The sequence below is a fragment of the Mauremys mutica genome, chromosome 22 (genome assembly GCF_020497125.1).
Source record: "Mauremys mutica isolate MM-2020 ecotype Southern chromosome 22, ASM2049712v1, whole genome shotgun sequence".
NCBI classification, from domain to species: Eukaryota; Metazoa; Chordata; order Testudines; family Geoemydidae; genus Mauremys; species Mauremys mutica.
In genome coordinates, this window is record NC_059093.1 from 6,774,679 (window position 1) to 6,802,080 (window position 27,402).

Here is a 27,402-nt window from a genome sequence, read left to right on the forward strand (position 1 = left end):
TAAGTCCCAGCAGCTTAGCTATTGGAGCATGCGTCTCTGAAAGTGACTCTTTCCGCCTTCGCTTTTTGAACATTAGCGCTCAGTTGAATGATGCTGTTATATTGGGAATCACTAGTGATTTGCACTGGGACTTAGGCTCATAAGTTATTTAGGAGTTTTGAAAAAGAACGTTTAGCCAAATGTTTAGCAGCTTTAGACTAAAGCTCTTCAGAAACTCTGCTATAGGTATTGTAATTACAGATTGCTGTAACTCTTGGCCTTCCTCAAACCTTTCCCTCCCTACCTCTTGGTTACCTCCTTTCACTTGCATCATGTCTACATACCTGCCAACATTCTCTGACCAAAAAAAAAAAAAGTTTCTTGTATATTTGCATATATTTGCATACATTCAGGCACAAATCAGCCAAAGCACATGCCTTCTCATTTTGAAGCTATGCTGTAAGAAACTCCAGTGTGGGAATGAATGCATGCATGTGTGAATGTTCAATAGGTGACACATGTGTCAATGCAAATAAATAAATAAATGCAGTTGTTTAACTTGCTACCATCAGAAATCTGTGAATAACACTGAGCATTTAATACACTTTAATGCAACCACTCATGTGGATTTTTATGTGGAAATTCTTATTTGTGAGATGAATTGGATGCCATCATACGATACATGGAATAAATCATTCTTGAATTAATGAGTGTATGAATTATTGTCTCCCCATTTTCTAGGATGAAAATGCCCCCTGTGCAGAGAACCAGCACCACACCTGTGCACCATTTAAGTCCCCCTTATGCCCTCAAAACAGGACTTACGTACTAGTGCATAGGCTTCTGCTGACTGCACAGGGCTGAATTTCACTCATTTCACCTTACTCTGCAAGAGGTTCCTGTTGATTTCAATGCAATTGTTCAAGCAATAAGGCACTCCACACTGTGAGAAAGGATGGTAGAATTTGGCCCTCTGTCTAAGTCCAGGTTTATCCTTTCCTACCTTTGACTTAGCATAGGTTGTTACTCAGAAGGCACTGTTGTCATTAAACAAAGGCATGGAGAATTGGCACTATGGAAAATCTCCAAATGGTCTGTAGTTGAAAGCAAAGAACTATTATTTGATGGATTAAACGGTCAGGGCATTAGCAGAAAGCCATAATTTAGGAGGTTTTGTTTTACCTAAATCTGCACATTGCAGTTAGAAACTGGGGTCCATACATTAGGTTTGGTAATGGCTTGAGTCTCAATTTCTTATAAGAAGGGAGTTATCTTAAAATAAAATATCAATTTTATATGCAAACTATATAATATATATTTATTATATAAACATTTGGCCAAATTCTCAGCTGATGCAAATCAGTGTAACTCCAGTGGTGCTTTGCCAGTTTATATCAACTGAGGACCTGGCCCAAAGTGTTTTCCTTTAAACAAATATGGAAAAAAAAAAGGGCCTGCATTCCTTATTGTTGAAAAAGCCCAGGAGCAACCTTTGATAAATTGTCTCCTTTTGTCATTTCTTTCTGATGTTACTAGACAGTCCATCTGTGGGTCAATAATCAGCAAGTTTTTACTTGCACTGAATGAATCATCTGACGTGAATGAAAGACTTGAGGACCTGGAAACATAACAACCCAAAACAAACAAAAGTCTGTAACATGTTTGCCATCCTAGGCTTGGCCAAAAAAATAATAGACAAAATTGCAGGAACACGTGGCTGATGGCATTATTCAAAAGGTCTATGAAAGACCAAAAAACCCGGTGTCAGTTCTGAGCCCTGAATTTGTAAAGGGCAGGTGCAGAAACATGGGCTGTGATTGCCAGGTCTCTGGCGTTCATCTGGGCTCCAACACCACCACGTTCCACTCCAACAGCTCTTGGAGAGATGCTCATCGTTCTTCCTCCATAGGCCCCCTCCAGGAGCCGGGAGGGGTGAACCTGCACACCCTGTGGCTCTTGAGACTTTGAGGGGAGAGCAGAGCACATCCCTGTGGATCCCCGACTAGCCGTGGGGCTAACTTTCCCTTTCACACTGCTGGCTGCTCTGGAATCCTTCTCCCTAACTTATAAGCAGATGCTTTTTCTCTAAAAGATCAGCTCTAGGGATTATTGTGGGGCAGTTCTCTGGCCTGGGTTATACAGGAGTCAGACTAGATGATCACAATGGTCCCTTCTGGCCTTTTAGTCTATGGATCTATAATTCTCAGTTATACTAAGGCCTCTTTACACCCGTCATAGGGTGACTGGCTCCTTTAAGGAGAGATGAGATCAGCTACCCCTCTGCCATAATTAATTATCTATTTCCCAGCCTGAGGAACAGGACTAAGGAGGGTCAGGTGACAGCTTAATGGGCATCTGCAACTTATAAAAGGACTGAGAGCTCAGGCTGGGAGCTGGGACCACAATGTATGGGAACGTACCCTGAGCTAGAGTCTGCAGAAGGCTGGGTGCTCTGTAGTGGAACACAAGGAGCAGGCAGGCCCTGAGCTGTAGGAGGCTGGGTGCCTCATAGGCCCAGTTCTTCAGGGGCCTGGTGCTTCATACCAGCGAGGGGAAGGATGGAAGGAACAGAGCCCAGAAGGGGCTGTGAACAGTATTCCAGGGGAACCAGCCTGGGGGCTGAATGCTCTGTCCCAGAGCTAGAAGACTCTCCAAGGTAAGCCAGGAAGGGGCTGAGGGTGGGCTGAAGAGAACCCCTGAAGGGCAGAAGGACCCTTTGTTTGTTGGGACATTTTTAGTTGCCCTGTTGCTATCCCAGATGGGATTGTTTTGTTTGTCACTTGGCTGGAGGGCTCAGCTGCATCTCTAGCACATCTCCAGTGTGGGAGAGCAGAGACCCAACCTGGTGAGGGTAAGTGGACCTTAAAGTGAACATTATTTGAAATTTCCACCCACTTTAAAGGCCCGCACTGGTGGCAGCGCAAAGTAAAAGGGCGCTAGTGAAAATGACAATCAGACCTGCAAAGTATAATACACCATTAATGGCCACCTACGGCCTGGTTCCCTGCTGTCCTCTATCTTGCACAGTTGTTTACAGCTACGCAAAGGAGAGCAGCTATTATACCCCGTGCATTCACTTTGCACAAGGTGCAAAGCAGCAGGAATCAGAACTGGGCCCATTGCCTCTCTGGCTGTCAAACCCTGGTGGCAGCAATGCATGGGCCTCATGCACAAGGGATGAATTTCACCCATTCGAAGCTATTTATCCAGGGCCTGATTCTCATTTCCATTAAGCCCCCTTTATATCACTTGGGCAGCATAAGGGTGCCCTAAAGCAGTCGTTCTCAGCCAGACCCTTGGGGGTATGCGGAGGTCTTCCAGGGGGTACATCAACTCACCTAGATATTTGCCTAGTTTTACAAAAGACAACATAAAAAGCACTAGCAAAATCAGTACAAACTAAAATTTCATACAGACAATGACTTGTTTATACCATACACTGAATTGTAAGTATAACATTTATATTCCAATTGATTAATTTTTTTATAAATATATGGCAAAAATGATAAGGTCAGCTATTTTTCAATACTAGTGTGCTGTGACATTTGTTTCTATTTTTAGGTCTGATTTTGTACACAAGTAGTTTTTAAGTGAGGTGAAACTTGGGGGTACATAAGACAAATCAGACTCCTGAAAGGGGTACAGTAGTCTGGAAGAGTTGAGAACCACTGCCTTAGATGAGTGTTAAGGCACCCTTTCTGGTTTTTCTGTTGGACAATGCCAATTCGCTGGAAGCTAAATACTTTGTGGAAATATGTTGATTTCAGTAGAAGTTAAGAGCAATTGAAAAAAGCGCTTTGCTAAGGTCCATTTTGGAATGGAACACTTTTTGTTTACCTTTCATTTCAATTTTTAAAAATTGGATATAATGTAAAATAAGGAGAAATTGGAATGAATGACTTTGATTTCATTGAAACAAAATGTTTCAATTGGCCAGAAACAAAGCTGGGGATTTTTAGTAGGAAGAACTTCTTCTGTTGTCTTATGCCAAGTCTCCACTGAGGAGCTATGCTAGCATAACTATACCAGCAAAGCTCTGTACTGTGGATAAGCCCTCATGACTCAATTCCTCATCTGTAAAATGGGGAAAATACTCCCTTTGTCTGTCTTAGATTGTGAGCTCTTAAGGGCAGAGACTGTCCCTTACCAGGTGCTTGTACAGTACATAGCCCTGATCTCCACTGGGACCTCTAGGCATTGATGTAATACAAATAGCAAATGCCTGTGAATTAATAATAATGGGCTCCTGATCCTACAATGTTTACTAAGTTTAGAGCTTATTGCTAAGAATAATTTCACTGACTGCCACACAAGTGTAAAGCAGCACTCGTAAAGTGTGTGGTGTATAATCATTGTTTATAGAATAACCAAAGAAACATAATTTACCTGCTGCACACAGCCAATCCTTAGCTGAGAAAAAGTATTTAATCTTTATTATTTAAATTCCATGTAACTGCAATCAGATAGGAGATATACACCCCCATATAATAAACATTTAATATTTTGGCAGTGTATAGCCCTGAGCCATATACCTACTGCTAAACCTAGAAAACGTGTTGTGCCTCAGCATACCTGTCACACCTTAGCACTGAAATACAGATGCCGATTTCCTAGCAGGCACTGTTCATCTGATACTTGACTTGAAGTATGTTAATTACAAGTTGTGGGTAGTTATTAATCTCATTCCAGGAAGATGACTCCATGAATGATGATTTAGTCTCTGCATTTTTACATTTTCCTTTAACGTTTTTGTGCATTATTTTATTGGATATAATAAAGACCGTTTGACTAGTCCTCACAAATTCAGGCTAACACTTTCAAAACTGAGTAGCAGATTTGGTCATCTTATTCCTATTAATCTTAATGGGAATTGAGCATCTATGTCCTGTGTTGGCTTCAACAATCTCAATTCACCCTTTATCTCTTAAAACTATTAATTTCTACAAGCCTCTATTACATGTAACTAAATCTGACAGATATCCATGAACAAGTGTGTGGGCCCAGGAACTGCAAACATATAATCAGGTAATCAAATAATGCAATAATGGGCACAGGATAAAAATCTGCACAGACAGAATGGTAGATTTTAGCCTAAATTGCCAATTTTTTAAAGCCAAGGTTTGGAAAAGTTGTTGCTGCATTGGGTAAACCAGCCAACAGAAGGAACATCTTTTCACTGTATTAGAATTGCTATGTAACTTTACCTAGCAGCAAATCCGAGCAGTATCAAATCAATCTATTCCAGTCCCCAGGAAAGGAAAACATGCCCTCCATAGGTTGTGAAAAGTCTGTAGACAGCATATTCTGTGGCTGGTTAGCAAACAATTCCATTTCATGAACAGCAATTTTTTATTAGAAAAAAGCTTTGTTGAAAACTTTTCAACCCACGCTAGTTGGTTCAGTAGGTTTTAGGAGGTGAAGAAATAATAATGCTGGCGGGGTTTTTTTTAGCATGGAGAAAAAAGACAGCTCTGAAAACTACCATCTCTGTTGCCATCTGTAATCACACAGGCAATCGGAGGGTACACAGGCACCTTCCACCTTTGCATTTTTAAAAAAACTTCACAGGGAATGCTCAACCATAAGCTTTTAAATTCAAATTCAAAGTTAAAGTGGCCAGAAGGAAGCATTATTAAAGTTATGGCTAAGACAGCTTGTTAATAATGGGAGCCAGTAGGATTAATATGGGTTTCTGTAGTTGTTGTATTCACTTACAAGTATTACTGTTATGCAGGTGGCGCCCCTGGAGGTCTCAGCTGGGTTTGAGGAAAAAGGAGCTACATGATGAGTGTAGGAACTCAACTGGTTTAAAGTAAGGCGAGCTCTAGTAACTCAACTGTGTACAGTACAGTACATCCCCATTCCTTTGGGTTCAGAAAGAATCTCAGTAAATGGTGACCAGGAACACAAGCAGCAATGCAGCTTTGCTTTCTCTGGCAAATAGCATCACTCAAATATGACACTGAGTATTATGTCTTCATGTCGGGACTTGGCAAAAGCTCTGCAGATACAGCACAAGTAGCCACAAGCTTTCTAGTGACATTTTAACAGATATAGGAAACAGCTCTTGGAGTTTTTTCTCTTAACAGTGACACTAAATACTCACTGTAACCCAGATGTTTGGGAAGGACATTGTCATGCTGAGCAACTCTTTGGGAGAAATGATGGTTATGGCTATGCTGGACCAAGGAGATCAGGATTCAGGTCTCAGCTCTTAAAATGAAGTACATGTCTAATCAGTGCCTTAATGTTTCTGGGGCTCAGTTACCCACCTGTGAAAGACAGATATAATGTTCTCTGAAATGCCTCTGACAATCCCAGTGCAGTCCTTGTTTCAAATGGCATTGTTAACTGAGCACTGGAGCCTTTGCCAGCAGAGGTCATTGTTTTACTGAGCCAGCAGGCAATCTCTCTCTGTTTCATCTACTATATATTCAGTACACCCCTGCGGTAAGGCTAAGAATGCAAACAGCAAGAAATTCTCAGTTATGGGTTCTGCAGCTCACCCCCGCTTCCCGGGGCACACTTAGAATTTTGCTTTGCTGCATAAACAGCTAAATATATACCTGTGTGATGAATACGGCTGGAATACTGTTACTACAGGAACCCTGACTTTGATATCCTGGACCAGATTCTAGTTTGTTCTCTGTCCCTTGGGCACCACTAAGCCAGTGTGAAGGGGATGGATTCCAGCCATAGCTGATCAGCAGACAAATGTCCTTCTGTGGCAAAAAACAGGCAGAGCCAGCTTCTGTGGCAGGGAGTGATGACAAGGCACAGGGCAGGATGGGTGGTGAGAGATTGCGAATGGGCTTGTTTTGCATGATATCTATGATATTAGTAATTAGTGCCTGTAAGTGTTATATTTATTCACTAGCATTGTGCTTGTACATCATCAAACAGAGCGTGACACAGCAGAGTGAGACGGTGGGAAAAGCAGGATTTGTCAATAGAGAGACAAGTGATGTGATGAACAGGGCCAGGCAGGATATTTCAGGCAGGTGGTGGAGGGAGCAGTCTGGGAGAAAGAGCCAGTGGAAATGAAGGAAAGTGGGACTAGCAGAGTGAGAGTGGCAGGAGCAGGGGCGGCTCCAGGCATCAGTGCAGCAAGCACGAGCCTGGGGCGGCAAGCCACGGGGGCGGCCTGTCAGTCGCCGTGAGGGCAGCAGTCAGGCAGCCTTCGGTGGCATGCCTGCGAGAGGTCCGCCGGCCTCATGGATTTGACAGTAATTCGGTGGTGGGTACGCCAAAGGCGCAGGACCAGCAGACCTGCCACAGCCATGCAACTGAATCCACGTTACCAGCAGACTTCCCGCAGGCGCGCTGCCAAAAGGCTCCTGACTGCCATGCTTGGGGCAGCAAAATACATAGAGCTGCCCCTGGGCAGGGGATGAGAAAAAAAGCAGGGGGTAGAGTCTGGAGGGTAAGAATGAGGATTTGATGCAGAGGGGGTTCAAAGTGGGGAGATGCCCTGGATGGAGATGTGGGAGGGAAGGAGGAATTTGGCAGTGGACAGGCTGACCCAGCAGGAAGCTTTCAGCATGTGCTGTCACTTCCCTGCTATGCGAGGAACTGAGTTTGGGGAAGAGTGGTGGAAATTTCAGAGGAATCAGATGTTTATACAAATGGGTCCGGAGCCTCAGCTGGTGGAAACTGGAGTCATTCCACTTCACTCGATTGACCTATCCCAATTTACAAAGCCTGAGGATCTGGTCCATGTTCCTGTTGGAAAATCTCACCCGTAGCCTTCTGATGCTTACGGAATCATATTGTTGTGTGATTCATTATGCTCCATGCAATTGTCACCCCAGTCACAAAGAGAGGGTTCTATCAGCATCCCGTGAATGGGTCGCTTGTAGACCCCGCCCTTCAATGAAGGCAAGCCAGTGAGTGGAATTAGACCCTACAGAGTGAACTGGAGGCTGCAAGGTGAATGGGGCTTTAATTCATAGGAGAGCAGGGTCAAAGGAAGGAAATGGAAGAGAAAGGAAGTGGGATGATGATGACTGAACAACAGGCAGACTTTCAGATAAGCAGGGCCCTACCAAATTTATGGCGATGAAAAATGCATCATGGACCGTGAAATATGGTCTCCCTCTCCTTGTGAAATCTGGTCTTTTGTGTGCTTTTACCCTATACTATACAGATTTCATGGGGGAGACCAGTGTTTCTCAAACTGGGGGTCCTGACCAAGAAAGGAGTTGCAGGGGGGTCACAAGGTTATTTTAGGGGGGTCATGGTATTGTGACCTCTACTTCTGTGCTGTCTTCAGAGCTGGGCGGCCAGGGAGCGGCACCTGTTGGCCAGGCACTCAACTCTGAAGGCAGCGCCTCGCCTGCAGCAGCACAAGACTCCTTTTTGGGTCAGCACCCCTACAATTACACCGCTGTGAAATTTCAGATTTAAATAGCTGAAATCGGGAAATTTAAGATTTTTTAACTCCTATGACTGTGAAATTGACCAAAATGGACCGTGAATTTGATAGCACTACAGATAATAGACTGGATGGAAAAGAGGTAATATACACAGCTTGTGAAGGAAAAGATGCTGGTTTTAGAAGAGGGCTAATCTTGAACCTGGGGTGGTGAGTTATACTTGGTGCTCATGTTTTTTCTTACCTGAGAAGATGTATTTGAATGGTCCATGGAGACTGGGTTTTTTTGTTGTTTTTTGGGTTTAATTTAGGGAAATGCTTATTCCTTTCTAAATTCCACTTGTGGCTGGAGGATTACTTGAACGTGAATCTTACTCCTTCTGCTCTATCAAAAGAGCACAGGGATACTGGCTAGGAAAGAGCTGAGGTGGTGTGAACATCGGGGTAATGAGGCTTCCGACATGAGAATTTTCTCATTTAAAACCCTGGCACTTGGATTGATTAAATCATCATTAAAGTGCTGCTTTTTTGTTTCAGCTGGCTGGCCTTTAAAGTGAAGGATGGTTCTGAGCAGACTGTGATGTTTCAGGAAGATGCATTGCCCTAAGGAGATTTCATTTCTACAGTGATGTAGGGAGCCTGCAGTTTGTTAAAACACCATGGGCCAGCTCCTCAGTGGTGTAAATCAGCATAGCTCCAGTGGATTCAGACAGAGATGTAGGGTCTGCATGCAACATCTCTTGAAGTCAATTTGCTGATTTGCACCAGCTAAGAATCTGTCCCCATTTCTCCTTGTGCAGTCCAAATCCCAAACGCCAGGTGTTGCTCCAATGTATAGTATCTAAGGTGAAATGTTGCTAGTTCACACTACCATGTCTTCACTACTATTGTTACTTGGACTAACTAGATTAAAGCCAGCCCTGGTATGCCTACTGATTCCATAACTGCACCTTCACTTGCAGGGTAGATGCACCCTGCAATAAAACTCCCTTAGGCTCGTTTTGAAAATTCCAGCTGAACGTTTTCCTCTACACATAGGTGAAAGAGCACTAACTTTGTGTGGTAAGGATTCCTGGTGGATGTCTCCTGAGAGCCCGGCCCCATTGTGATATTTAGAAATTCCACGATTTTTCAATGGTGCAGAACATCTAACGTTTTGCTTGTGCTGTAGCTAAGATAAAAGCAACCACCTGGGAAAAGTTCTGTCTTTGATTAGTCTGACCAAGGGGAGTGAACAATTGTTGCAATGACAGTTGGTGAGACTGGGAGGAGAGAACTTCAGTGTTGGAAGGATGCATGTGATAGAGGTACTGTGAAAAGGACAGCAGATGTTTATTGACTAATCATCTCACCCTTCACAGAAGATGGGAAATATAAGAAATGGATTGGAAGAGAAAACTTTGCCTCTGATCCTGCAATTACTTACACAACTGAGTAACTTTTCAAACCCCAGGAGGCCCATTGACTTCATGTGCAAAGGCTCCACTTTACTCACATAAATATGTATTTGCAAGAGCAAGACCTTTGATGACAGCAGAAGCGACACGTCCTACTCCCTGGTGGCTGGGAAAAAAATCAGATTTCCTCAGAATAACCTAAAGAATCTTTTATAAACTTAACAGGAAGGAATGTGCTCCAGGAATCTGTATAAAATTATTTATTTGTAATAACAAAAACTTGTTTAGTGAAGCACTGAAAGCTAGTTTGTTTTTTCTTTTTTTTTTAATGAAATACAAGACAGAAGGACAACTGTAGCAATCCTGAGGATCTTAAAACATTGTTACCCAGGAGGACTAAATTAACACCTGGAGCATACCAGGCTAAGTAGTGTAGAGTAAACTGAACTTTGTGTTAGGCAATGATGTTTTGCATAGTTCATAAGCCGTTAGCTGATTTGGATACCTGTACGTATGTACATATATATAAAACCATCATCTCCATTAACTGTAGCAGATGTCGTAGTTTCTATCCCTCCTAAGGAAGTCATCTGCCATTGTCATGGTGCCAGGACAGTCCATACAGTCTGCACTTGGGTAGGGGAAATATTCTGATACTCTGAATGTATCCAAGTGCTCTGAGGCACAGGATGAGCAGTAACAGGCCGAGGGGGAGCAGCTGTACTGCGGATGTGAGCATTCCTCTAGAGGGTAGCCGTAGTTCGTGGTGTCTAGAGGAGAAAGAGGGCTGTAGTTCAGTGGAGGAAAAGGAGGCAGCTGAGGTGGGGAGTAGCTATAGTCTAATGGGCTGGACAGGTCAGAGGAGGCAGGAGATCCAGGAACCTATAAAAATGGAGAGAAAAGAAAATGTGATGTTAAATGAAGTCAGTAATAATGGGCATTCAAATAATTACACAGACCAGAAAAAATACACCTGTAATTACAAGGCCCTGACTGCACAACCACATCGCACCCCACTCTGGAGTTACCTTGGTCCATTGATAGTGCCGGAGTTTTGAAATCAATGGGCTTCACAAAGCGACTGTGAACTCATCAAGATGTCAGAATGTGTGTGTGCTTCTTCTGGAAGCACTGCCCTGACCCCACCGGGAGCTCTGTGCAGAAGGACCTCTGCACCCACCCCGAGTCCCGGTGACTTCGGTGAATTTCTGTGCTGCCAGAGGGGTCCATCTGGATACAAGTCTCTGCAGGATTGGCGCCTCAGTGCTCAACAAGGGAGCATGCTAGAGAAAAGTCCCAGATGATAGCCCTGACCTGGGGCTGCCGTGCCCAAGTTCTGTTCTATACACGTTTGTGTAGAATAGCAAGTTCTACCAAGACATCATTGGGGTAACTGGCCTTGCCACAATTTTTTCTGATGACTAACTGGAATATTTGAGAACACTGCACTCTACATTTGGTGTTGGTCCTTTAAACCTCCTGCCATGGACATGTAGAACGCAGATCATGCTATAAACGTAGCTGTTTTCTAAACTGCTAGTTACATGCAGTTTTAAACCCTCCTGCTTCATGGCATAAGCCAGCCTTTGCCTGAGGAGGGTCAGGAAGGAACTTTGTAGTGGGCAGGTTATTCCATTATTGCCCACTTCAGGGGTTCTTTCACCTACCTCGGGAGCTATCAGAACAGGATACTGGACCAGGTGGAGCAATGGTCTGACCTGGTCTGGCAGTTCCTATCTTGCTAAGCATGAACATGTCAGTGGCATTAATTTAACCCTTAGGATCCAGGGGGGTGGACTGGGGTTGTTCCCTGGCCCGTCCCTAAAGAGGTTCCATGGAATACAGGTAGGGGAGAACAGTGTATTGGAAGTGACACTCCCCAATTCTGCAACCTCAGGTCAGGATCAACTGGTTCCTCATATCCTCTGCTCCTGTGGGAGATGGCATGAGAGAGCCCCAATTCTATATGGAATCCCAGATTCTCCTCTCCACTTGTGGAACTGTTGGAAATGAATCATGCTCATGAAACTGTTAAGTCTTCAAAACTGGCCCAGAGCCTCAGGGAGTGGGGATTTTTACTTTGCCCATTTCGTTTCCCTTCTTGATTTCCTTGCTGGTCGTGCTTAGATGATTTCTCTCAAGGTGGTGCAAGCTATAACTACAGACACCACCAGTCCAGCTCGGTACAGAACGCAACTTACCAGGCTCTGGTTAAAGCAGAGAGGGGTTGACTGGAAGGTGTCTGGGTTATAGTGGGGAGATGCCTGTAGAGCACTCAGGGATGGGTCCATGGGCAGCTCTGTCTGAAGATAGGTATCGACAAGTTGCTCCAAATAACTTGGGTTTTCTTCACAGGAAATGCAATTTGGAAACTGCCGTGGCTGGAAACAGTTGGGGGCAGAAGAGACAGGTTCTGCGTCAAAATAAGGTGCTAGGAGGAAAAAAGGAGATAAGAGATTGTTCAATACTTGTGCTTACAAAGGGAGGCCAAGCTAGTTGCATGTTTCTTTTGGGTCAGACTGAGCAGCATCTTCCGTGGCAACCAGTCCCATGGAACACAGTGAATCTAGACCTGGAGAAAGGCCCTTCAGGCTTAGACTGAGCTTTCCAAAGGGTTCTATGTGAGTTAGGTGCCTAGTTCCCATTGACAGTCAATAGGGGCTGGCAGGGGGATTTTTCAGAAGTGCCTGAATGACTAGGGAGCTTAAGTCCCCTTGGTTTCCCATAGGGACTTAGGTGCTAAGTCACTTAGTGCTTTTGAAAATTGTGGGATCCAACTCCCGTAGACTCCTTTGAAAATCCCAGCCTGACTCTGAAAGTAAAACCAAAGCAATCCTGAGAGCGTGTAATGCAGGGGTGTGCTGCTGCTATTTTAACAGTTGGGTTTTGCCATTAGCCTCCGCTAAACTCCATGTTCCAGGGATGCACGTCTCCATTAAAACAAAAATAGCTTCTCGTTTTCATAAGCAAGGACAGAGGCAAAACACTCAGCAGAGAGACCAGAGCTGTCCCTACATTACTTCTGAAAAATTTAGCAAGTATGTAAATGATACAGAGCTAGGTTCAATTGGTGTCATTTGGAAGAGGACAGGAGTTGAAAAGGCTCTAGGGCCAGATTTTCACTTACACCAAGGCCTCTTTACACCTCTGTACTCTGGTACTGGGCATCAGTTACCAGAGTGGTGTAAATAAGAATTTGGCCCTCTAGACTTGACTGCATTTCATGCTACATTCAGCTGTTCACAAACACAGTTAATAACAAAGTCCTGATCTTGCAAACACTTACCCATGCAGGTAGTCCTTTTGATCTCAATGGGAGTGCTAGCATGTGTAACATTACTCTCATGTGTAAGTGTCTGCAGGACTGGGAGCAAAGTGTTTAACTGGACAGTGGGGCAAAAAACATGCACCCAAAAGAAAGAAAGAGAAAGATTTACCAGTCTGAAAAAGGTTATGTGCGTCTCAAGTTTCTATATTAACATAAGCAAATTTAAACCCCAAATATTCATTATTTAAGCATTTCCTTGTCCGCGCAATGTATATATGCACACATTTCCAAATGAAAGCGGAAACTTTCTGGATCTCTTAGCTACCAACATCTAGAGAAAAAAAGATCTGAAAAGTCCAAACTAATATTTTTTTCTTCCAATTCCTGGATATTGGTGTCAATCAGGGAGGCGCTGTTTATGCAGCTCTGTTGAAAAGACTTACACCCCTTCTGAACTCTGCAGGGAGAGTGGGGAAAGAGAGAGTAACTGACTCTGCTGGAAGCTATATAAGCAGCAAAGACAAGTAATGCTTTAAGACGTTCTGGTCCCATCTGACAATCAGATAAAGGCAGTACCAAGAGATAGAAATCTTGATAAAGGCACCACGGTAAGAAATGTTACCAATTAATTGGAGCCTTGATCCTCAGTAGAAAAGGCAAAGTACATGGATATGAAGACAAAATTTCTGCTAGTGAGGGCAAAATGTACCCTGCTGGTCTTACTGCATCCTCATCTGCATTTAGTGAGCCCTTTTCAGGTTCTGATTGGTTGGAGTCCTAATTAAATGGTAGTGCCTGCCTCAAGCCTTGCATCGAGGGCTAAAAAGACTTGGACTGGTGGAATAGATGGGGGGAGGGGAGAAGGGGGATGCTCTTTGTACCAACCTGTGCAGGGAGGAGAAACAGATTCTGGAAACTGGACACCGCTGCTGCCTCGGGAAACCTGACAAAACAGAACAGAAGGAAAATAGCAAATGCAAGTGTTTCTGCTTTGAAAGATCAAAGGAGATCTTTTTCCTGAACATTGAGGTGAGTCACAATTACTTTTCAAACTTACTTCTGCAAACATTAATGATTGTTGTTTTTATTACCTGTGTCTGTATTACATTCAGTTGTTCTGTTATTTATGTAGCACTCTCAATCTGTAACATTGGATTGTTCCAGAGTGCCACCCAGATAACAATAGATGTGATTACACGGAATTGTTCTAGTGTTAAATATGTAGCTCCTCTGATGTGCATTCCCTTCCATTGTTCCATTACTGTTAATTCACCATAGATGTGTCTATACTTGAATTTTTAGTCATGTTTTAACATTTGTTAATTAGCAGGATTGTAAATCCTAGTGTGGACATGACACAAAAAATCTCTAGGAGTAGGAACACGAGTAGGAACCATTTACAATTGTGTTAGCTAAGGCATTTAAAACACAACTAAAACACCAAGTGTGGCTTACCCTATGTAGCACCACACATGCGCACCAGAGTGAATTGTTCTATTGCACACTTCACTTTGCAATCTACAGGTGTGATTACTCTAAGACTGCAACACTTATAAGAAAACTGATGATGTTGTTTTCCCTGAGGATTTGTAAACTGAAACTTACAAATTAATAAGCCTATTAGAAAATCACATCAGACATTATGGGTGAAATCCTGGCTGCACTGAAAACAAAGTGAGGTTTGCCATCTCCTTCAATGGGGCGTCACTCTAGCTATTCAGACTGGGGCTTCTTCTGATCAGATGGTTTTAACTTAGGCTGACCAGAGCTTCATTTCTTCCATTCAAAATGTTCCTGAGTTAGAGAGTGGCTGGTTTCCCTATCAAGAACTTCCTAACATTTGCCCAGTTATTTAACACATAAACTGTAATTATTCTCTGTGGGAGGGAAAAAAAACATTATTTGAATCCTGGCAGTTCTGGAAGAGTTGGCAAGGTTGATATTCTCTGTTTTGTCTCTACAGACACAATATGTAGCCTCTGTAACCTTCCCACTAACAGCAGAGTGGGTTTAGTTAACTTGCAGGTTCTGTCCTGCAGAATGCTTTAAAGTCTAGCTTGGCATTACATGTGTGTACAGCACCTAACACAATGGGACACTGATCCCTGGGGCCTCCATGATGCAAATAAATAATAACCAGTATAAATTCTGTTAAGCACAAAGCTAATCTCCTGCACCACCGGCTTTGAGTCTCCTTAGTGGATGGAACAATCATAGTGTAAACATTGAGTGAATAGCAAATATAGACTAGTTCAGTCCAGCCTCTTAACACCCAGCTGGAACATTTATAGCCATTAGAGGAAGAAGGAAGGGGTGACTTTACACTTAAGAGACAAGTATACTGCAGCATTTCAGTGCTAGAGGGCTCCATTCACCAAGCCTCTTTATTTGTGGTTGCAGGTTGCAGTCTGCTCAGCTTCTTGTGCAATCAACCGCTCCAGAGCGCAGGAGGTGGGAGATTAAATCTGAAAACCATCCAGGCTGTAATGTCATGAACCAGGAAGCAGTAATGATTTACCAACCTCTTTATGCAAAAACACAGGGCAGCCTGAGCTAGAGGGCTCACTTACAAGAGAAGTGGACTGTTCTGTGTGGGTCAACTCTGCTTCAGTGTATAGGTCTCCTTAACCCCTTTCCTTCTCTCCAAATAGTTATGGGTTTGGCCTGGTTGTACTGAAACGCATTAAAGGCCCTGATTCCACAAAGCACTTACGCATGTGCATAACTTCAAGCACACAGTGGGCCTACTCACATGCTTAAGTGCTTTACTGGATTGCAGCCAGAGTGTCCTGCATTAAGGGCCTGATCCTGCACCAGTAAAGTGTTTTCATTTATTTAAATGGAAGTGGGATTAAGCCCTATTTAAATGGTTTTGATCATACTCACTTTCTAACTTTCTTTCAAGACAAAAGGAAATACACCTCTGGGTTTTTCTTTCTTTTTCTTTTTTAACATTAACAAAGTTGCATTACCCATTATAAAAATCCCAAATTTTCAAACACCTTCTAAGGTTTTTTAGTACAGGTTAAGAGATAAGAATCAACATTTCCATTGTTACCAGCCTTAACAAATTGAAAAGAAAAATGATAAAGGAGAAAATTATCCCATTGAGACAACAAAGGTAGAGGATGCATGCACATTAAAACAGGGCACCAGAAACTACCTTGTATCAGGCAACATGAACTTCAGCTGCCAGCCTGTTGCTCATTCACCAAGCTTGGCTAGGTCCCTGTGAAATTCCTCACCGTAACCTCCAGTGTTCAGTAACGTAACTAATTTTATGTCAGTTACAAATTTGACTACCACACTGTTCACCCCTTGTCTAGATCATCGATAAACATCAGTCCTGGTACAGAACATTGGACACTCAATGTTAACCTTTGGTCATGTTGAAAATTCACCATTTTCCCCTGTTCATGTCTACTGGCCAGTTTCTAACCCCTGACAGCACTTTGCCTTTCACCCCAGGGTGACTAATCTCTTGTGAGGCACTTTGTGAAAGGATTATATGGTTACCATGTACGTGATGTTCTCCAGTTCTCCTGCAGGCACAGTTTTGCTAACACGTTCAGAATTACAACAGATTACACAGCTGTGATAGTCCTTCACAGAAGCCAGGCTGGTATGTCTATGTCGTGTTTAGTAATTTCAGATTTAATTATTGTTTACTTTGATATACTTGCTAATGAAGTAAGGCGCACTGCTCTGCTAATTACCAGGATCACCCCTCATTCCTTTTCTGAAGAGTGGTAACAAATTTGCTCCCCTCCAGCTCTCTGGTACAGTAGCTGATTCTAATGAGAGGCTACAGATTCTTGCTGGCAGGTCAGACTCTTAATTCTTAAGTTTCCATATCAAGAAAGAAAATAAACTCTTGAGTTTTGCCCCCTGGGAAAATTCATTTCAGGGGGAAATTCCCTCTGCACAGGATAATAGCTGCTGCAGCGGCAGAACAATGCGCTGGGGATCAGAGCTCATTCCTTGGCATGGATCCAGCACACCTGGCAAGAGCTGAGCTTGGCCTTTTGCTCTGAGGCCACCAGTGCCTGAGAGTTCTATGGAACCACTGCTTTTGAGCCCTGATCCAAAGTCCATTGAAGTCCATGGAAAGACTCGCATTGATTTCAACGGGTTTTGGAGCTGGCTTCCAGCCCTTGGGGATCCAAGCTAAGACCCTCCTTCCTAGGCCAGCAGGGGTTAGGAGCAGTATGATGCCAGGACATTCAGCCCTGGGAGGATTTGGTTGTGCACCCTCCCCAGGGGCCAGCAGAAACTGGAAGCTGTGCGGAGCTGGTGCCTTTATCTCCTGACTGATGACTGAAGGAGCCACTGAACAATGGAAGGCCTTTGAGGTGTTGTTTTTTCTTTGGGGGGGGGGGGGGAATGACGTTCTTTTGGGCTCTGAGAGCTACCTCTTGGAGGGGAGAACACGTTGGGAGCCTCAGTACAACACAGAGCTTTACATGGGAGGGTCCTCAAAGCAGGCAACAAGGGCTTTGTTTGAGTCAGATAGAACATACATTTTCCCCTGCTGCTGCACAGAGATTCTGAGCAGGCCTGTCTGTCAAGCCTTGTCTACATAGGGGAAATTGACCAGCAGTGTTATTCCAGAGCTGCTGTTCCAGTATAATTGAGCTATTGCAGAATAACTCTCTCGTGGAGACCGGGGCACTGTCTTCTGGAATAAAAGTGAGCAGAGTAACTAGTCTGGAACAAAGTAATTTTTATTCCAGAACAGAGCATCCAGTTGGGGGAGTTATTCTGGAATAGCTAAATTGGCCAATTTCCCCTTGAAGACAAGCTCTCAGTTTTGCCTGCATCAGCAGCGTCTGCTCCCATGGCTCTGAGTTCATTAAATCGATGGAAGAGAGATTAAGAGAAATAGTTTCTTATTCTTAAATTACAACATGGAAGAAGCTAGTATTTTTGTCCTTACAGTGGCATCAGTTGCTGCTTGTCGTGCTCTCCTCTGCTGCAATAACTCTTTCACAGTGATCTTTACTCGAACACCTTGATACACTTTGGATTTTCCTGAAAGAGTGAGTTAAAAATAAGATTGCATGGATGAGAACAGGAAAGCAGGCACTTTAGAGTGGTGATATTTAAAATATAAAAAAGTAAATTCAGTGTGTTCTCGGTCACACTTTATATAAAGGGTATATTTACAAAGAGTTTGTAAAGAATTTATAAATTATGAATAGATGTTTTAATAAATGGTTAGTCAGTTATTACAGAATGCCATACGTCCCTTGTAACCATGACTCATACCCATTTCATGATTGTAATATGCTTGTTTTACTAACACTTTGTAGACTATTTGCAAATGTACCCTTAATATATAATAAATATAATTGTGACCAAGTTTTCTTCTTCTTTAAGAGTTTCTTTTTTCTTAGTAACAAAGGCTGGAGAAATAAATATCACTTAGCTCTTCACCTGAAATTCAGAGAACACTTAGAGAGGAAGACAAGTACAATTATCTCCACTTTACTAATGGGAAGACTAAGGCAGCGAGATATTAAGACCCCAGTCTTGCAAACACTTACACACATGCTTAACTTTTAATATTGTGAATAGTCCCACTGATTTCCATCAAAGTTAAGCACATATGTAAGTATTTGCAGGATCAGGGTCTAAGCAACTTGCATAAAATCACATAGTAAGACAGTGGCAGAATGAAAAATAGACCCCAGGTACTCTAATTCCCAGCCTTGTCTGCTGGACCATACCGTCAAATTAATTTGAATCTCTACAATATCCTGAAGTTTCCAGTCCAGGAAACAGACATGGGCACTGCGTTCATCCACCATGTTAAGAACAGGAATAAAAACAATGCAAATATGTGGGTGATTATTCTTTTATAGGACTAAACAATACTATGAATAAAATGATTGCGCTTTCAAGAATCACTCTCTGTGAGACCCCGTTTTCCTTCTTTCTTTAATGAGAGGAGTCATTCTCTACAACTCCAATTTGTTTCAGACATGCATGTGGGCCTCCATCAATCAGCAAAAACAATTGCCACTCACTAGCTTAGTCAGAACTTTGTATTTGGAGTAGTTAAGAATTTGCCTATTGACAAGAAACCACACTACTGCTGGAAGAAATATTTAATACCCATTGCAGTTTAGTTCAGTTTTTAGAATTGCTTCATTTTGTACTCGGTATATTTCTCTTTGAAATGATCCTGCAGAGGCTCAGTAAAACAGACAAACACATTGTCAACCTGGGATTGAATCTTGCAAATGGTTATTCGCGTGGCCCCAGTCCTGCTATCAGACCTGACACTGAAGCTCTGCACAGAGATCCATGCACACAGATTTGATTGCAGGATCCAGCTCCTACTCCTATTGCCTGCAATGGGAATACTTATGAGTAAGGGCCTGCAGGATCAGGTTCACAGCTAATATTCTGCCTTTGGAGACCCTGCAATGTTACCTGGTCCTTGCTTGGAGGGGTAATAGAACAATCCCATGGGGAGCAATTACCTAGCTATGCACAAGTATTTATAATATACCCATCTACTGCCCGTTTGATCCCCTAACAACAACTTTCAGCCTCTCCTTTGCTGTGACATAGGCAGAGTGTATACGTTGATCCACCACTGGCACGTGCCACCTTTCACTCCTGCTCTGCCAGGGGTGCTAGATTGACAGTGGAGCCCGTCCCTATCCTAGTGCAGATAGTGTCTCTTCTCAGTGCCACGGGCCTCTTTAATGACAGCCTGCCATACACAGTCACATTGTCTCGAATGCGGTGCCTGGGGTTAACTGTCCTGGCCCCTCATGGCAGACCACAGGCCAGTCAGTGTGGAATCCAGAGGAAGGGGTTCTACTGAGCTGCAAACTCAGCTCTCGGGGGGATTATTTATCCCGCTCGTTCCGTTTTATTTTTGAAAACGGCAAAGGATGTTTCCTTGAATCTGAGGGTGAGAAACATATAACAGGAACCCTCTGCTACAAACCTCTCCTGTTGGGAGGGCTGACATCTCCGGCCCTGATCCAGCAAACGTGCTTTGATTTATGCATGCAAACATCTCCTTAGCCTTATCTACACTGGGAAAATGTATCACCTTAGGAAATGTGTTAAACAAGACGGCAGCTGGGAGAGTTGGAGCCTGCCCTGTTTAACACGTTGTGGTTACTCCCAGACAACCAGCTAACACGACTGGCCTTGTCCACACTAAAGTCAAAAACATATTTAACATCATGATCGTTACCATGTTTTTGGATGTTGCATCTTCCCAGCATAGACAGTACAATTATCCACCCGCACAAAGGTTTTCTGGATCAGGGTCCTCCACTGACCAGTCTAACTAAAAAGATAGGGACTATTCCCATCAACCTGTGGCAAAGAACAGTAGTGACATGGCCTGGGCCAAAACCCACTTCAGCCGGCTCTGGGTCATGCCAACAGAGAGGCGGGGTCCCGCCTGGGCTAAGTGGAGATGTGACAGGTCCCCATGTCAGCAGCCCGGGACTGACCCCTCACTCCACGCTGCCTGCGGTCTGCACCTGCTTCATTTAACCTTCCTGGCAGAGCTCAGCATCCCTTGGCCGGGAGGAGGCAGAGCCTGTCCGAGACTCAAGCCAGGCCGGCCCTTCCCCTGGCTCCCGGGGCTGAGCGCTGAGCTGGGGTTCAATGTGGGAGGCATGGGACGGGGGCGTTGCAGGCCCCCTCCGCCGCAGGGCTGGCTCGGCCACCTCCGGCAAGCGAGCCGGGTCCCGTGGCTGTACCCGGCCGGGCTCGGGGGGTCGCCCGAGGACCCCAAATTCCTCCCAGGCGGCGGCCGGGGTGAGGTGCGCAAGGAGCCCCGCAGGCAGGGCGCCCCGGGGAGATGGGGGCGGCAAGCGGCCGCGCAGGGCGCCCCGGGGTGGGCGCTCGAGCCCAGCGGGGAGCTGCAGGGGGGCGCGCCGGGGCTGGGATGCGCAGGGCCCCGTGCGCAGCTGCCTGCGGCCCCCAGCCAGCTCCACTCCCGGGCGCGGCGCGGAGCTGGAGGCCGCCGCGGCGCAGCCGGGCACCTTCCTTCCGGCGGCGGGTCCCGGCTCGGGGTCTGGGATCCCCCCCCCCCCGCACCTTGGCCGGGGAAGCCCGGCTCTGTGAGTAGCTCTGATTGGGGACTGGGGCAGGTCCCGCACCCCCGGGCTCCCCGCCCCATTGCGCGCCCCCGGGCTGCCCGGTTCCGCCTCCTTTGCGCCGGGGCACCGGCCCCCTGCGCCCACCACCGCCCGGGCCGGGAGGGGGCCGCTGCGCGGTTCTGTGTCCCGTGCGCCCCGCGCAGCATTCCCGGCCTGGCTGCCCCACGCCCTGTGCCGCACGGACCCCTAATCCCCCCGCAGCCTGGCGCGGGAGCCCGGCCCCACACCTGCCGGAGGCGAACACGGGGGTTGCCCCCCACCCCTCATCAGCCTGGGACCTCCCTGGGGCCGGGCTGCCCCCCATCTCCCCAGGATGAGCCCCCGTCGATCTGAGGCTGTTTCCCCAGGTGCCCCCACCCCCCATAACGCAGCTGCTGGCCTCTCCGGGGCGTGAGCCAGCGTGAGCTCGGCGCAGATATCTGGGGAGGGGGCTTGGGGATTGCGCGGGGGAGGGGGCTGGAGCTGGGGGGAATCCGCCCCACCTGACACCCTCATGGCCCGCGGGGAGTTTGCTGCCCGGCAGCGCCACTTCTGGTCACAGCGGACGTGGCACCAGGTCACTGGGGGGGGGATCCCCCAATTGTGGATCTAGTGTAGGAGGCACGTTTCCCCTTTTCAGCAGCCCTAAAGGGGTGATCTCTCCTTGCGTGTGCAGCATCTCCTCCGGGGCCTTCCGAGTCCCACTCGGGTCAGATCGTCCCTGAATATTAAAAGCCACAACTAATCACCTGGGAGCGCCGAGTTACGTTGCCTGAAGTCTTAAATTGCACCCGCGATGGGGCAGGTTGACCCTGAAATCTGCAGCCCCTGAGCGCGAGCGCTCCCCGGAGCACTGGCTAAAAGCACCGAATTTGCAAAGCACGTTAGGGATTAGCAGCATTTTTTTAAAAGGCTGAAATACTTTAACAATGGTTATTTAGAGCCCCTGCATTCCTGTGCACAAAACACGTTTGCTTTCCCCCTGTATCTCGAGCTGGGTGTGTGTATTATTCTACATATAATGTGTATTGCATATGATCAGTTTCCCTTCTATCCACTTAAAAACACTGATTTGGTTGCACTTTGCATTATACAAATACTAACTTTTCCCTTTCTCTCCCCCCTCCCCATTTTGAAGGTAAAATGACCAAAAATGGAGGATAATTTAAACATCCCCCAAATTCATGAAGAAAAGGTTTAAACTGAACTTACCGGACATTCTGACCTGAAAGAAGAAGCAACTTTTATAACAGCTGATGTTGCAGCAGAAGAATCAATCACCTGGGCTCCTAGATGCTGGGGGAAAGGGAACAAAAACAATAATTTTAAAATGTAAAAAAAGAATCCCCAAGACCATTGTGAAAATTCCAGGTGGAGACCAACAATATTAATGTTTTATACCTACAGATATAAGTTTGAGTTTTTCTCCCCTAATGCCAAGTATTTAAAACCTCTAGAAACCAATGATTTGACAATCAATGATTGCGCGATACTTTCAATTTGAATATTCAAAGGCTTAACAAAATGGGCTATCTTTTTGTGAAACCCAGCACATCCCCATGTAGCAGAGGGTCCTGGGGAATAAGATTTGGTGGGGGGGCCTTCCCCACTCCTTGCTTTTGGGACATTTTGAACATTTTATTCACCTTTCCACAAACAAAGCAGATGCCCCGAAACCTGGTCAGTATTTTCATCTCAGATACACACACTTGGCCCCAGTTCTCTCATATTTCACTTGCTAGCTGCAAAGGACTTGCTGCAAGGGCGCAGGGTGATTTTTGCACAATTTTTCACATTTAAAGGGTAAATTTGAGGATTTTTGGAGCAAAATGGCAGTTGGTGGGCGTGGCACAATAGAGACTCTGTCTGGGGCACCAGGGTAGCTGTCACTGACCAAAGTGGGCTTTTATTTCATTCTGTTCCCCTCCCTCATCCCCCGTGTGTGCCCTTCGTTGGATTTTATTTGTATTTTCCCCCGTTCATGGTCTTCACACCTATTCCATAAAGTAGCCTCTTTGAGATTAGATCCCCCCAAATTGACCTGTGTGGGGATCCTTGCATAGACAGCCGATTGAGCTCTAGCAAGGGTAGCTTGACATGTTTTGGGCCAACGTTGGACAATCACTATAGAATCCCAATTTTTTTACACTGTATGTAAACATTCCCTATGCCCTGCAGTTAATACCCTCCACCAGGAATAGCTGCTTGATGCAGAAAGCAGGGTAGGCTGTTAATCATCTACCAGAAGTTTAATTTAGCTATTGTTACTCTTTTTCTTCTTAAGTTCAACAAATATACTTGATTTGTGTTAGGGAGTGGCACCGAGGTGGTCTCAGAAATGTCCTTATTCCAGCCCTGGAACATTTTCATGCAAAAAGTGATTGCTTTTGTTGGGGGCAAATACTGGAGCAGAATATCAGGAGAGAAAGCCCCTAACTTCGTTATAAGTATAAAACAGACCTCCTCTCATAATGCCCCCATAGTAATAATTCTGTTTTGTATCTGCTTTTCAGCATAATATACACTCACCAATTTCGCTGTTGGTGAATAAAACAACAACAACATGCTCTGCTTTAAGACACAACTTGAAGCTGGAGATTTTGTGAAAGGAATACTAGATACCACCTGAATTAGATCTGTTTTCATATCCAGTATAAATCCTCCTGCAGAAATGGGCAGATTTCCACTAATGGGACTTAGTTTTAAAAATTAGGAAATCTCTTTTCCTCCAGCTGTGACATTGGCTTCTACTTGGCTTGAGATATACATTGTAGATAGCTAGAGGCATGGGAGAATCCTGTTTATCTTCCAAGGGGGTTTACCTTGGAAAATGCTCCAATAAGTCTGTAGTTAGATTTACTTTCTGCAACTGGAAAATGTAGGCAACTGCTCATGAAAGCGGCCAAGATCAAATACTAATTGGTTTATGAGTCTTAAGAAAAAAGGACTTTATCCTAACAAGGAAGACCAAATGTTTTGGGTGTTACTTTGTATGGCCCAGATCCTCAAAGATATTTAGGCTCCTAATTTCTATTGATTTCTTTGAGGATTTGAGCCTTTGAGTCCAGATTTAGAATGGCTTCCACTGTTCAACACGCCTATTATCTGATTTCCGTGCAAGGGCAGCTGATCAAATACTCACTATCCTTTTAAAACTTAATGGAGTGAGCCGTGTAAAAGAGGGTCTGTGCCTCCTTTTCTTTTCGACGCATTTAAGGTGGTTGCTGCTAATGTAGCATCACCGGGTGATTTTTCAGACGCAGGTAAGAGGGGTGCAAAGCCACCTTGGTGTCATTTTTAATTCCTTTGAAACAGCACATCGCTACATCAAATACAAACACTGATTATTTCGCCTGGCAGCCAAAACAGGTGGCGAATATAGCGATTTAGCAACCTGGAAGTTCGATGTGTATTGATTTGAAACACGGGCACATACTTTAAGGAGCAAGGCGAGGTAATATATTGGCTGGAGTGTACCTCGCAGGCACTGGCAGTTCCACAGTGTGTGCCAGGGTCAGCCGGTGCTGCCCTCCAGGCGGATGTGAGAACTGATGGCACATCCTGGCTGCTGGTAAGTGAAGGCGCTGGGATGCGCGTGGCTGGAAGCTGGGTGACAGGGTTTCAGGGGCAGCTCGGTGCTGGCGGGATGCGAAGGCTGCTTTTGTTGCCATATTTCCACCAGCCCCCTCCGTGGCCAGGAGCCAAATCCCTGGCGATTTCCCACGTTCCGGGTGGCGCCTTGTAATCAGCGCTGGCACAGCCCCTGCAGCTGGCTAGCGACGGGCCACCTTCCCCTCCCGCCCCCCCGGCACGTAGCCGCCTTTTACAACTCAAGGCTCGTGGCAAGGGGCCCAGCTGCTGGGCCCGGCTTTTGTTCGCTTGCCTCGCACGGGAAATTGACCCAGGTTTTTATGGGAGGTGATAAAATGGCTGGAGCAGGAGCTAGTCAATTGCACGGCAGGGAGGCAAAACCACCCCCCCGTGGCCCATTAGCTGGGGGCTTCGGCGGTGCGAGGCGTTCCCCCAAGCCCGGGGGGGGCACCGCTTTCTCCCCCGCTCGCACCGGAGGCTGCACCGGCTGAGTGACCCGCGGGGTGAGCAGAATCTGCGCCCTGGGCTCGTGGGAACCTGCCGCGCGTTAGCCCAGCTGCCCAGCCCGTTTCACTGGGGCGGGGAGGCGGGCGGGCGCGGCGCTCCCTCCCCGACTCGCGGGAGTAGAGGAGCCCGGCCAGGAGAAAAGTGGCACCAGCCCAAAGTAACCCGGAGGCGAATGGAGCCGAGGGGGCAGGGCGGGGAGTTTACACGCCACCAAAGCCTCGGGGGGTTGTTTCCAAACAGGTCTGAACAGGGCTGGAGAATCAGGAAGTTCCAGGAGGGAATTTGAGCCACTAAAGCTGGGGGCCAGGGCGGCCCCACCCGGCTGCAGGGGAAGGGAAGGGCGGGCCAGGCCCGAGGCCGCTTGTAAAATAAAACTTCGCCAGCCACGTGCGAGCTTCTGGCCCTGGAACAAAGAGCGCCGCCTTCAGGCCGAGCCCGGACAGCTGGGTGCCACCTGGGCCGGGGACCTCTGCCCAAACTTGTCCTGGTGTAAGTGGTGTAAGGGATACTCCCACTGGGCAGAGTCACTGGTGTGACAGCGGGGACAAAAACAAGCCTTCGCTCAAAGGAAGGTCAGAGATAGGACCTACCTGGAGAAGGGCAATGAACCGCATCACAGCCTGGAGGGCTTTCACCCAGGAAAGACTTGGCTCTAAGCAGAGATTTTTTTAAAACATAGAGTTTTATTATTAGACGGGTTTAAATACTTGCTGCAAATAAAAGGGTAGTTTCTTCCACATAGCAAGACACCCCCCACGTTTCCCCATCTAAATTTGTGACTTTTCCTTTTTTTTTTTTTGCCATGACAACAAGCCAATCTTAAAAATAATGAATGGTACCAAGAAAGATGCTCCAGTTGACCCTTTCTTTTCATAGGGGCACCGAAAGGCTGCAGAGGGGTACCTAATAAACTCTCATGCGTTAGGGGCATTGCTGGGCATGATGGTGACTGGTCACCAGTTTGCATTCTGGGTTGTCGTGTGTAGCTTGAGTAGAAACCTGACAGAGCTACTGAGCATTTCAAAATAGCTAATTATTGGGGACACTAACATGCTCCACATGTGTAATTGGGGCCAGATGTTAAAGGAGGGCAGTGCCCTACAGCTCCCAGTAATCAGAGTAATATCCACATTCTTGAGTCTGGGCTCCCTTAAGGGTTTATTTTAGTTCCCAATGGCTATTAGCCAGGAAGGGCAGGGATGGTGTCCCTAGCCTCTGTTTGCCAGAAGCTGGGAATAGGCAACAGGGGATGGATCACTTGATCATTACCTGTTCTGTTCATTCCCTCCGGGGCACCTGGCATTGGCCACTGTCAGAAGACAGGATACTGGGCTGGATGGACCTTTGGTCTGACCCAGCACTGGAACACAGTACCAGAGTCTTTGGATTTTTAAACTAGCCATTTGTGGTGGTGCAGCAAATTGTAAAAGGCAGAGGTGTCTCTGTTCCTGTGGTCAGTCAGCGAAGAGACCTTAGGAGGTTTGGAGAAATCCTTGAGAATGCTCTATACTCCTTTAGGGGCCACGATTTCTCAGAGCCTGATTGAAATGTGAGAGCAGCCAGAGCTGTGCTCATAACTGATTTCTAATAAGCCGCTGAAATGGTCACTGACTGTGTGGGTCAAATCCCCAGTTCCGTCTTGGACCCTTTGGCATTGCTGCCACGTGGATAGTCCCATTGCAAAGGAATCCCTGGCTGGTAAAGTAGCCTCTACACAACCTCCTCGTGGTCCTGTCCCCTCTGGGTTCAGTGCATAGTAGGGACAAGAGAAGGTGTGGCTGGGATCCCACTGACTGCGTAACAATCCCTGGATTTCTGTTACCAGCCGGTGGAGATTAGAGCAGCTGTGATGCCCCTGGCTGCCCCCAGGATCTAATCGGTGAGGCGAGAGGGTGCAAATACAACTTTAAACCACACTCCTCAGGCCTTGTGCTGAGCATAATTCAGACAGACCTGAGGATTTAGCCCATGATGCCATGTCCGACGTCTCCTAATCTAAGATTTTGCATCTTTCCTGCTGCCACACTAAGGGAGCATTCCTCATCAAAGGAGAAAGCAGCAGAGGCTCTGGAAACAAAATTGCTACTAACACAAAGAAGTTAACCAGAAACATCAGAATGGATGTGCTTTGTGCTGACAAAAGGGACAGGCCTAGTTCCATACGTGTGT

General features: G+C 45.9%; 2 protein-coding genes across 2 annotated transcripts in view; one reads left to right on the forward strand and one right to left on the reverse strand.

Annotated features, from left to right (window-relative positions):
- Positions 1-10,057: 10,057 nt before the first annotated feature.
- COLCA2 (colorectal cancer associated 2) lies at positions 10,058-18,828 on the reverse strand. Its single transcript, XM_044996726.1, has 5 exons — positions 18,748-18,828; positions 17,955-18,056; positions 13,904-13,961; positions 11,952-12,181; positions 10,058-10,632 (listed from the first exon to the last, which is right to left on the reverse strand). Exons 1-5 carry the CDS (start codon positions 18,826-18,828, stop codon positions 10,294-10,296), a joined length of 810 nt encoding a protein of 269 aa, XP_044852661.1. The 3' UTR covers positions 10,058-10,293.
- A 5,860-nt stretch (positions 18,829-24,688) lies between these two features.
- The window catches only part of LOC123354843 (histone H4 transcription factor), a 45,529-nt gene continuing 42,815 nt past the window's right edge, over positions 24,689-27,402 (forward strand). The window contains exon 1 of the mRNA XM_044997182.1: positions 24,689-24,706. The gene's annotated coding sequence lies outside the window, so the exon portion shown is untranslated. The remainder of the gene's footprint in view (positions 24,707-27,402) is intronic.

Excerpts from the sequence above, each read along its gene's own strand:
- COLCA2 (XM_044996726.1), bottom strand. The coding sequence starts at position 18,828 with ATGGTGGATGAACGCAGTGCCCATGTCTGTTTCCTGGACTGGAAACTT. Across the intron at positions 18,057-18,747 it reads AGATTCAAATTAATTTGACG|CTTTCAGGAAAATCCAAAGT; the intron begins GTATGGTCCAGC and ends TTTTAACTCACT. Across the intron at positions 10,633-11,951 it reads TCTGCTTTAACCAGAGCCTG|GTTCCTGGATCTCCTGCCTC; the intron begins GTAAGTTGCGTT and ends CCATTTTTATAG.